The 12667-nt window shown below is 39.8% G+C and overlaps 1 protein-coding gene across 1 annotated transcript in view; it reads left to right on the top strand.

Moving 5' to 3' along the window:
• The first annotated feature begins 471 nt into the window (after window positions 1–471).
• The window catches only part of fam98a (family with sequence similarity 98 member A), a 13819-nt gene continuing 1623 nt past the window's right edge, over window positions 472–12667 (top strand). The window contains exons 1-8 of the mRNA XM_042502300.1: window positions 472–593; window positions 1929–2077; window positions 5411–5545; window positions 6002–6183; window positions 7478–7558; window positions 7737–7853; window positions 10410–10577; window positions 12384–12667. The exon at window positions 12384–12667 is cut by the window's right edge and continues 1623 nt beyond it. Of these exons, the coding sequence (XP_042358234.1) occupies window positions 556–593; window positions 1929–2077; window positions 5411–5545; window positions 6002–6183; window positions 7478–7558; window positions 7737–7853; window positions 10410–10577; window positions 12384–12667 (1154 nt within the window). The 5' untranslated portion in view covers window positions 472–555. The remainder of the gene's footprint in view (window positions 594–1928; window positions 2078–5410; window positions 5546–6001; window positions 6184–7477; window positions 7559–7736; window positions 7854–10409; window positions 10578–12383) is intronic.

Below are 12667 nucleotides of genomic sequence, written 5' to 3'. Positions count from 1 at the left end.
AAAAAAAAAAAACACGTAGTATTTTGAAAATAATTCTCTTTTGAGTGTGTTTTTTTTCTTTCATCTAAAAACATAGTTGCATCATGACAAAAACCTGGCATTTTAGGGTTAAAATTCTGGAAATTAATAAATAGTTGATATTTATGATCAGGGCTGATGTTGGTTAAAACAAATAAAGTCAATAAAAGTAGAAAATCACATTATTGTATAATTTTTTTTCGCTTGATTTTGAAAAGTGCATTTTGTGTAGAGAGTGATAAAATTGAATGTACTATTAAAGCAGGCCCTACTTAATATAGGTTTTTATTTATTTGTTTATTTATTTATTTATGTTGTTGTTTTTTGATAATCATTTGTTTTCTAAAAATAAGACAAAGTAGATCCTGTTTGTCACACTCCGGTACGGCAGGGGGCATTGTGCGCCTGAAAGCTGGTACTGCGTCCCACCAACAAAAACGCATCGAGGAAGAATCAGAAGTAAAACGTGTATAAGCTGAGCTGGCTAATGTGAACACGGTAATACAAGTTTTTAGAGCCTAACTAGAGATTGTTGGGATGGAGAATGACATTCTTGTCTCTCTGGAAGATTTAGGGTAAGTTAAAAACTGTCTGCTGTATGGTGATAATGTGTGAAAGCTGACATTCCGATAAGCAGCCAGTCTTTCCTATTTTAGCCTGCGCTTTAACGTTCCAGTAACGTTAGCTTGTTTTTAGGAAAACGACGTACGTGCTATTGTTTCGGTTAACCAGACGTTGGTGGATTCTTTTTTTAATTGCTAGGCCCATTTCTGTGAGCCATATCCATATAAGTACCGGTATTCATAAAGCTGAGGGTGATTTTGCTTGTTGTGCCACAAGCTGCGTCAGCAGGCTGCTCCCTGATTCTGCTCATCAGGACGCCAACACATTCCTCTGTGTTAACCTGCTCACACCCACTTTATTAACATACACCATTATTCAATAAGTCTTTCTTGGTTGATGTCGTCGCTGAAATATCTTGTAGCTTCTCCCAAGTCAGTCACGGTCTTGAGCCCATTTCTGTGCTGCAAGAAATGCACGCTAACCACAGTTTCCTTTTGTTAAAGGGATAGTTCGGATTTTTTTGAAGTGTTTTTTTTATGGGTTGCTTATCAATAGACATTCTATTACTAACAGTAGATGTCAGTCATCATGCCTCCAATTTGGAAAAACAGGCTGGACTCTGAGATGGAAGCTAAGCAATCTACTGTTGAGGAGGGGCCAGTTACAAAACGTATTAGCCACCTAAAAAAAAACCCTCCTAAAAATATCAATGTCAGCATGAGTGTATACTTTATTGAGGGTGTTTTCACTGCTTTACCTATAATGTCAGACAGTGATTTCCAACAAGAAAATGAAGTTATTGTATTGCTCTCTGTCAAAGCAGACTCCACAGAGAAAAACACTGATTTAACATCACTGACCACAGGAGCTGCCGGTCTGCCGCTGCCTCAAACAGTTAGGTTGTTTTTGTTATTGTGTAACTTTGGCGTTTAAAAGGGTTAGTTCACGTTCACCAAAGTCACACAACAACGTAAACTAACTGAGACCAGCAGAACCTGTGTTCAGTGAGCTGAATGACTGTTTTTCTCAATAGAGTCTGGTGGTCTGGTGCTGACCCCTTCCACAGCTGTCCATTGCTTAGCTTCTGTGCCAGACGCTACCCTGCTTCTCCAAATTTGGGTCATGCCGAGTGACATCTGCTGTAGCTAACACACTGTCTGTGGATAAGTACTCCATACAATCAAGTTAAAAAAATCCAAACTGTCCCTTAACATTTCCCTTTGTTAACTAACCAGTGAAGACTCTATTAAATAAGCAGATTTCATAGTGGGGTTTGATGGTGATGGGAGTCAAACAAAACCACAGTGCTTATGATGCCACTGTGGTTGGTGTGTGTGTCACTGCAGGTACCAAGGCCCTCTGTTGGAGGATGGAGCTCTGGAAGGAGCTGTGAGCGGAGGGGCAGCTTCACCCGAGTTCACTAAGCTCTGTGCCTGGATAGTGTCAGAGCTGAGACTCTACTGCAAGCTGGAGGAGAATGTCCACGCCACTAACTGTAAGACATATCCATCACTGTCCAGTATGGTTGCAAAGTGAATACAACATATTGTTTGGTGACAAAAGAGTTGGACATCAAATGGTTCTACCGGTATCATTTCATTACCTTGCAAGCTGAAGGCTGATGATGATGGCAGAAAAATGAAAAATTACATATATACTCCAGTCTATAGTGCCATTGTTTGGTTAGATTGTCAAGTTTTTGATAAATAGACATTTGGACAGAGTGTGTTTATATTGACATGAATAACATGTTTATGAAATTTATCCTGGTTCTGACCAGATTCAGGATATGGTTTTTACACAAGCACAGAGAAATCAGGTCATTTATACTCCCACAGTTACGACAAATACTAGTAACCCTGTCACTGATTACTGCAGTCTGTGTGTGCAGACACCGTGAGCGTTACAAAAACAAACCGACAACGATCATTTCCTCTCTGCGTAGATCATCAACAGCTGTCTGCTCTGAGCCTGTCCACCATCATTCTCTCTCCGGCTGTGTCACACACACACACACACACACACACATATATAGCAGGGCTTTTTGCAGAGCTCCAGACGGTGACTGTTTAGATACGTTTTGCGACCATGAAGAAAAAGGCTACTGTCATATAATAAAGAAGCTACTGTCACATAATTAAGTTATATACACTGCTTTAATAATATTTAATAAAATATGATTATAAGGAAGTGAAAGTATTTTATAAAATGACATTTTTTGAAGTATTATAATTAAATAAATCAAAGCAGTGGTGCTTTTATTCTTAAGGACCACGCTCATCTCAGGCCACAAGTGTTGATGCCACAGTGCCTTTAACTGTGAGGATTCATTCACTGTGAATGGGCATCAAACTAACAGCTCTCCAGTTCAGATATTACTAATATTTGCAAGTTGCTCTGGTCGCAAAATTTGACTAGTTACTGTTCCAGTAATCCCCAGCTAACATACAGATTAATAAAATGCAACTCTTTCAAACTCTATTTAAAATGTATTTAACTTTCCAGCGCTCCTGAGAGTGGTGGCCCTCGCTGCCGATGCTGTTAAGCTTCTTGCTTGCTTGTTTAATGTCTTGAAAACATAGGTCTGCCTAGTAGTTCTTACTTGGTGCATTTCTACAACTATTTGATTGTCTTGCCATGAGCTGAAAATGGAAAAATAAGTGATCTTGCTTAATTAACTCATATTGTGTGGCCGGTCATGTGACAAACAACTGGCCCTTAAAAATTTGTCTCAGGGCCACAACTGTCCCTCCAGCTGGACTTTGGACATACCTGACACAGGGGGATGAAGTGGATGAAGATCTGCAGCTTCTCTCATCACTGAAAGGCAAAACTGTGTTTCTTCTAGAGCCCGACTGATATATCGGTCAGCTGATTTTATCAGCCAATATTGACCCATCACAGACATATCAGTATCAGCTACGTTGTCTGATATGCATAAAATGAAAACTTTATTTTTAACACAATATAATGCACAAAAATATGCTTAGAGTAATTTAGCATTTAAAATTCCCAATTAAGTTTGCTGTTTCAGTGCAGTGATGTCATTTTAATTACACTGTTAGGGCCGTGTGAAACAATCGATTCATCAATGCATTGAAATATGATTTTGCCAATTCAATATTGATTCATAAAATCCGGAAATCGATTATTTCCGCCTTAATGACGCTCCCGTGGGGGCAGTGTGATTGGCGTTGTTCAGGGGTCAAGCAGGGCTGTTGTTTATTCATTAACTCATTGAGTGCCAGCCCTTTTATATAATGGACAGTGGCTTGTGCCAGATTTTCTGGCCATTCTGAGTCAACTTTCAAGACCCACAGAATATTTTTACAAAGACTCTGAAAACACTGAATAGCTTAAATGAAAGAAGAAACTCTCTTTTTCGTCATGGAAAAAACGTTGGTTTGCACCTTGTTCCATTCTTGATTTATCTGAAGTTGAATAGAGGCTAGTTTCATCAAAAAGATCACTTTTTTTCTAGAAAGCTGAGAAAAATGCATTTTTGCGAAAGGGAATCTGTCAAGCAAAACAGTGATTTGAATGCTATAATTTGCCTTCAATGAAATAAAAGACATCTGAAAATTGTATTACAAATGTTATTTTATTGTAAAAGAAATATGTACAGTACAATGCAACAAATCATGGCCCCAGTTCAGAGAGAGAAAACCCACAAAATAGAACCGGAGTCCTATTTCATTATTCCTATTATACCTCCATCTTTTGCACTACAACTACGAATCCCAGCAGCGCCACAATTACACACAGGTAGCGTGAGAGCGCCCCCCTGTGCCAGTCGCTAAAAATACACGTTGACATATATATCCCTCAATGGCACTCAAGCGTTGGCTTTTGAGTGACGTATATATACGTCAATGGCACTCAATGAGTTAAAATGGCGACAGTGGTGCGAGGTATCAGCGCAGACAACATTAAAAGCCGACGTTTGGATACACAAAGTTGATAGTAGTTACGTTGTGTGTGAGCCTTGTGAGTCAGTGTTAAAACACTGCAACAATACGATGAACCTACGTAACCATTTGATCCCCAGATGTTTTGCAACCCATTACTAACGCTAAAGCTGTGGATCACACACAAATACAGGTTGACAAATCCTGCATATATATATATATATATATATATATATTACTTTTATTAAGTTTGGCTCAGGCAAAAATGTGCACTTTTCTGTACTTTAAATTTATTTTAGTTTTTAATTTTTGTTTAACGACTAATAATATCGAATCAGTATAATTTCGAATCGAATCGTGACCCAATGAATCGAAATTGAATTGAATTGTGAGGTTCTTGATAATACCCAGCCCTATAAACTGTAAAGTATTCTTTCTGCCTCCATTGCATATCCTGTCACAAGTATTTGATAATCATATCTAAGTTATGTGTGTGTGTATATATATGTGTGTGTGTGTGTATATATATATATATATATATATATATATATATATATATATATATATATATATATATATATATCTTAAAAAACTGGATAAGGTGTAAACATGCAACAGTATCTTGGCGTATTTTGGAGTACTCCAGCCAGCATGGTGGGCTTAGCCAGGTTTCTGGATAGGTTGTGTACATGTTCAAACACAAACAGGACACACAAAAACCAGATCATAAACAGGTTATTAATATGTAAACACACTGAATGTTGTCACAAATTGAGCAGTGAGTGTTTGAGGTCTGCCAAGCTGCGGCTAAAACAACAACTACTCTAACTGTTGATGGGGCTGGTTATGAGTGACACTCAACCAGCCTGTGTTTCTGTCTTGTGTCATTGTGTGTTGTGTGTGGCCTTGTTCCCTTCCAGGTCCGAGCGAGGCGGAGGGTTTCCAACTGGAGATGAGCGGCCTGCTCTCAGAGCTCGCCTGTCCATACTCTGTCCTCACCAGCGGAGACATCACCCAGAGGTTCCTAAAGAGGACCGACTGTCTGCTGCTCCTTAGTAAGATCACAGCTCAGTGCAACATCTCAGTTTAAAAACCAACCTGAAATCTGTTATTGAGGAAAGCATTGTTTCCCACAGAATTAGCATCTGTGTGTGATGGGAACTGATGACAAATTTGGGCACTATTGTAGGTCTGTGAATGTAGCACAGGTGGAATTCATCATGGCTTTTTTTTTTCAATCCATCACCATGTTTAATACTAAATTCCATAAGGATTGGCCATGTCAGAACCTTGCAATCATATCCCTTTTCAGGGCTGAATGCAGGTCAGGTTTGTTGTAACTGTACTTTAAGGTCACAAAGTTGGGATCAACTCATCATAGCTGTACCCAACCTCCACCTGAGCAGATGTGTAATCAGATATATCTAAAAAAACACCTGAGTAGACCAACTTCTGTTAGAAATTAAACTTTTCTTGTGATTCAAATGTAAGCAGTCCTCTTTTTCTCCCAGCTTTCCTGGTGTCAGAGCTGGAGGCATCAAGGATGATCCGGGTTCATAAGCCGGAAAAGAAAAGCCAAGAGTCAGGCAGCCCCATGTTCCAGGAGCTGAAGGGCATCTGCATGGCTCTGGGCATGTCCAAGCCTCCAGCCAACATCACCATGTTCCAGTTCTTCAGTGGAATTGAGAAGAAGGTCAGTTTGTCTGCTGCCACACAGACATCATGTACTCTGACAAGAAAATCTCAACAGGGACCTTACTTTCCTTGTGCTGCTGTTAAACGCCTTTCACACGTATTTCAACCTTTAAATCCTGAGCAAATTGGTGCAATTTCTTTCAAAAACATAGGGAAAAAGGCAACAGATAACCTGGTGAGAAATATTGAACAAATTGCAAGAAACTGGTAGATTTAGACATTTAAAAAATAAATAAATAAAAGCTGGGGCAAAATGTCTAGAGGAAAAAAAAAAAACAAAACAGGGAAATACTATATTCATAAGACCTTTTCCATGTCGTGCCCCCTTTTAAACTTTAAACCTGCACTTCAAGTTGCTTGACAATAGTTACACAAAAACACAACCTGGACAATCTCAGAGCAATAAGACTGTAATGTTTTCCCTACAGTAAATCTGTGGATTGTTTGAATAAACAGCTGCAAACACCTGCACTTTTTTTTTAATGAAGCTGAAAACACATGGCTGTCACTACAGCAGCACATCATATTATATGTGCCAAGTGCCGCCCCAGCATCTAATTATTTATTTATTTATTTTTACAGTGTAAGATTAAATTGACAGTGCAAATTCATAAACAAATTCATCATCAAACTGTATAAGTGGCAGTTTAGCCAACTTGGCTGATTTTTTGATTTTTTGCTGCAGTGAGTCAACAGGAGACCACACGCAGTTATTTTAGGGATGCATGATAAAATCAGCATCGGCAGATATTGGCTTTAAAATAAAATATCAGAACCGGCCAAAATGCTTATTTCTGCCAATATCACAAACCAATATGTTGTTTTTTTTTTTTTTTTTATTAACATCGACCCTAAGTTGAAGTATTTTCCTTATTTTGCACAATGAATGAATATTACATGCAGTGAAAAGCATTGTATTTTATGTCTCCATCTGCTGGTGGGCCATCATTACAACAGTATGCAGAATATGATGTTAATTCCACTACGGAAGAGACTTGATGATTACTACAGTTAGGTGGGATAAAAGTAGATATATTGATATCAGGTATTGCTTATGGACCAAATATTGGCAAAAAAACAATATTATGCATCCGTGGGTTATTTCTACTGTTGCTAAGAGATATGTACTTCTTTTACCTTGTATCAGCTTAAAATCTTGTGTGGACATACACAAATGAAACTGATTTCTCATTGGAAGAGTCTTCAGAGCTGCGGAGCTCCTATTTCTAAATGTTTATGTATACACTTATAATACACACATTGTCGTATTTTGTCACAATTTTGTCCAACAGCTGAAAGAAGCCATCAGTAGAGCTCCGCCAAACCACGTAGGAGAGCCTCTGATGAAGAAGCCCCTGGGACCTGTGCACATGGTAAATACTGAACATTTCAATGGATCTGAATCATCTGTTTATGGATGTCTCCCAGCTCTGATCATATTCAGGATAAAGTCTTTCTGTACATGTTGCATACATGTTGACACACAATGTCACTGCATAAATGAATGACAGTAAATGGATTTTCTCTTTTCCATTTTCCTAATTTTACCAGGAAAAAATTGAAGCTATAAACCAAGCACTTGTAAATGAGTATGAAGTGAGAAGAAAAATGTTGTTGAAGCGTCTGGATGTGACAGTGCAGTCCTTTGGTTGGTCTGACAGAGCAAAGGTACGTGCAAACTTTGAGTCTTCCTGAATCTGAAAAGGCCATACTGCACTGATGAAGCTTTGTTAACAGTGGGGCCGGATCCCAAGTCTCTTATTTTTCATTTCCTCGCTGCTCAATCCTCGCGTGGATCGGAAGTCGGTCTTGATGTGCCATCTTGAAGGACGTACCAAAGCGTTTATTTGTGCCAAGGATCAAGGATCGAGAATCAAGGAGGGACCTCTGAGAAGCGATGAGCAAGGACACTCGAGAGCCGTCTTTACGGAAGTCTTTTATCGGTCAACACACCCCAGTCAGTTATTGATTGACAGTTTCCCACTGGAGTGAAGACTCAAGTTTATCACTCCTGAGTTTGATATTTTTTGATATTTATTTATCAATATTTATCATTTATCTCCTGATTCCCTATCCAAAAACCAGAACAACAAAAGGGCCAAAAACAACTGTCTTCATTTATGTTTTCACGATCGATTTGCTCCATCTGTCTTAAAAATGGAGACAGTTAAAGTCTGAGAGTCTGTCTGTCAGCAGGAAACACTTTTTACTCTCATTTATATTTAGTCACACGTGAGGCTGTTTATCCCTGATCATCGAGATTAACATTCTGGGTTAGAGCCTGCAGATGCCAATAATGAACAGCGTTCTGCGACCCTAAGCGGTACAGTATGAATACAGAGTGCAGATTATGTGCGGGTGTTTGTTAAACAGAGAAACTCTGCTGCTGTGCCACTGACAGGCTGAACTCTACCTGTATTATTAGGCTTTTATTATTTTATATTATTTATCTGTTAGTGTAGATGTGACATCAACTCTATCAAAAGTCTCTGCAGCGGTTGGCGACTGACAGCTGATCCAGTTGTGGTCAGCTGCAGTGCTGCTGCTATGCGTACGCCATTACACGCTGTGCGTATGGCACCAGTACCAGAGGGTGCACCATTACAGCCCTAACCCAATATCATCATCATCATCAACTGTAAAGTATTGTATTAAGTCTCTCAGTGAAGGCCCTTTCAGACACAACACTGTCGCTGGTTCAGTGAAACAGCAGCTGCAGCACCAGCTCCATTTTTGGTTAATATTATTATAGTTGCTTCAGGCTATACAGTCTGTTGCCTCTGCAGAGCGACGTTTTTTTGACACTTAAGCTCATTGAAACATACCTGCGTTCATCAGTGAGACAGAAACATCAGTGGTTGCTGTCATTGGTACAGAACTCTTTCAGAATCTGTCATATAATCATATGATAACGTCATTAATGACCTGGCAGCAGGTGATGCAGTTTCTCTGCAGAGCAGCTGCTGAAAAATGCCTGTTCTACAGTTCAGCTGTAGTGGAACATATATGCAGAGTTTGTAAAGTTTTGTGGCTTTTCCTCTGTTCTATGTTAGCTTCACATTATGCTTAGTGCACCCAAACTTCCAGCAGCGGCCCAATCAGCTGATCAGCTGCTGCCATCATCAGAAACGGTCATTGCTTCACAAGAGGCTTCAAAGGAAACATCTCATGTCTCTTAAAAGCATCTGTGCTCATTTCCTCTCTCCTTTCGTGGTTTCCTTGCATCTCTCCATTCATCCCTGGTGGGTGGGGCTTAGACCCAAGGAAAATATGCAAGTGGGGAAGCATGGATACAATGATACATGATAACCCAACTTCAAGCATCTTCAAGCATCGTTTTCTTTAAAAATTGGCCCAGACACACCAGTATGACATTAACCCTTTGGGCCCATTTTAATATTACACACACTTGTATTGCTCTGCATACTCAATGCGCTTTTCAAAAACAGGCATTAAAAAATATTATACATTAATCTGATTTTCTGCTTGGATTGACTTAATTTTTAACCAGAATCAGCCCTAATCGTAATTATCAAATATTCATTAATTTTCAGATTTTTAACCCTTTAAATGCCAGGTTTTGTCAGGATGTCCCTATGTTTTTAAATGAAAAAAGAAAAAAACACAAAAAAAGAATTATTTTCAATATACTACATGCAAAGTAGATTTTTTTTTATGATGACAGCCTGGGATATGTCAATGATTAGCAGCAACATTGATCGTGGCAGAGCACCTAGTGAAAATAGTATGTATTTTCTCCATATGCCAAATATGGTAAAAATGATGTAATCTGGAGGAAAAAAGTAAAAATGACAAATTCCAAAGGAAAGCGCAGAATGACACCCAGAAATAATACAATGCATGGTTTTTATGCTTTGATGGCTTTGATTGTCCTCTCAGGCCTCTCAGCAGTTTTTGTTCAAATACATGTGTCGAGCATGATGGGAAAACTCCAGTAGCTGTGCCTCTGCTACCAGATGCTGCTGCAAAATAAATTAATGTTTTATTTTTGTGCAATACCATTAAAATCTTCCATCCAAAATGTACTACATGACACAATAGAACAAAAATAAATGTTCATGATGATTGACATTCATGTTTCAAGGGAAACCAATTATCTCTGCAAACCACACACTGTAAATATATACAATATCTGACTTTATCTGGCTTTTTTTACAGCTTTCTAAAAATGAACCGGACTTCCTCTTGTCTGTCTCGTTACAGACGCACACTGAAAAGTTGGCCAAAGTTTACCAGCCACTACGTTCTGCTCTTGGCACCCAAAGTAAAATCTCCGTCGCCCACCTCCTCGCTGCCCGACAAGACTTCTCCAAGATCCTGCGGACAAGTAGTGGCAAGATAAGAGAGAAGACTGCTTGTGCCATTAATAAGGTAGGTTAAACAGTGCAGTCCCAACTGTTTTATCTTATATCAGAGATCATTCTTACACAGTGTTTATGCCTCTGCACCAGTGATGGCCATAGCCAGAGGTATTATGTTTATGGGTCGTCCATCAGTCCTATTCTAGTGAACCCGAAATCTTAATCTCACCTTGGAGACTTCGCTTCGACTTGGACTCTAGTATGAACTGAACAGACTTTAGTGGTCAAAGGTCACCATCATTAGGCGGGTTTCCATCACAGATTTGTGCAAAACTTAAGCGATATTTTCTGTTACCACTGAGTGATGTTCTGTGACTTCCCCTCTGGTGATAACATTCCAAGATCATGGCAATGGATATTCAAAACATTAGCAGTTTTATTGCTAGCCGTCATTATTTCCAATCCAAGGCCACGTAGGCATGTTATGGAGTGATAACGGAAAGGCAAGTTCCCTTATACGTGGAAGCGACAACGTAGTAGGGATTTCTGGGAGGTGATGGTGCACGATTTCATAGAGGAATTGTGGATTCAAAATTTCTGGATGATCCACTCAACTGATGAAGAGTTATGTGATGAATTAATGCTTCTTTCATAGCTGCTTTGAATCTAATATCACCATAATTTCTTTGTCTTGTGAAAGAATTAATTTTTTAATTGACGTGTTTCCATTAGGTGCATTTTATATTCGCAGATTCAATTTGCATAATCTGAAGGACTTGAAAACCTTCCTATGTGACCTTTCATCTGTCTTATTCTCATATTAACACAGTATTTCAAAAACAATTAAAGGGAATTTCCTTAAATTTGGCACAAACATCCACTTGGACTCAAAGATGAACTGATTAGATTTTAGAGGTCAAAGGTCGGGGTCATTGTGTGTGTCTGTCTCATTCTCATGAATGCAATATCTTTATTCAATTACATTTTATTTATAAAGCCGATCATCACAAATCACAGTTTGCCTCAGAGGGCTTTACAGCATACGACATCCCTCTGCCCCTTAGACCCTCACATCACCTAAGGAAAAACTCCAGGACGGACAGACGTGCAATAGATGTCGTAAATTATATATATATATATATTATCGTACAATTAAATTACAGTAATGACAAAGAGGAAAGAGAATGAGAGAGATGCAAAGCAGTAATGGTAACAATAGCATACCATGTAACAATAGTGATGTAAAATTACTAAATGCACTCTGATAGCATGTGATGTTACATGCAAATATCGTAGGTGTTGATAAGAGTCCCATGCATATCTTAATAGTGGATGCATGATGCATAATAATGGCAGTAGAAGGTCACGTTGAGCAGGATCACAGCATCTGCGCAACCAAGGCCCATGACACAGGCGCAGCCTCTGACAGGACCATAGCACAACCAAGACTATGATCCAGGCGAGCCAGAGGTACAGCATCAGTACAGCCACAGCACGAGCACAGCCAAAGGCAGGGTCACAGCATCAGTACAGCCATTACCACGATCCAGGCGCAGCCAAGATTGCAGCCAAGATCCTGGAAAACTACGAAACAAGGGAGCAGGAATGCTCCGGAGAGGCAAGCAAGTTGGTGTAATGCAGTAAAAAGACAAGAGCATTTGCAAAGACCACTTTGAGGGAATACTTCAAGTTTGGCACAAATGTCCTCTTAGACTCAACAATAAATTGGTAAGATTTTGGTGGTTAAAGGTCGATCTCATGAAAAGACTGATGGCCCTTGATACATTGTGTACTGTCACACTGCCAGTAACTGAAGCTCATCCAAACACCAGGATTCTTTTGAACATTTGTGTTTGATTGTTTGTCCTTTTTCCAGGTTCTAATGGGCCGAGTGCCAGACAGGGGAGGCCGACCCTGTGAGATCGAGCCTCCTCCTCCAGAGATGCCCTCCTGGCAGAAGCGTCAGGACGCTCCCCAAGGCGGAGGACACTATGGTGGGGGTGGGCACGGAGGTGGCAGGGGGGGCTACGATCACTACAACCAAGGTGGCCGAGGAGGATATGAGAGAGGAGGCGGACATGGGGACAGAGGAGGTAGAGGAGGCGGTGGCAGAGGGGGGAAGGTGCAGGGCAGCTGGGGAGAAGGAGGTGGAGGAGGGAG

This window comes from Plectropomus leopardus, chromosome 15 (genome assembly GCF_008729295.1).
Source record: "Plectropomus leopardus isolate mb chromosome 15, YSFRI_Pleo_2.0, whole genome shotgun sequence".
Taxonomy (NCBI): domain Eukaryota; kingdom Metazoa; phylum Chordata; class Actinopteri; order Perciformes; family Serranidae; genus Plectropomus; species Plectropomus leopardus.
This window is presented reverse-complemented; position numbering and strand designations above follow the sequence as displayed.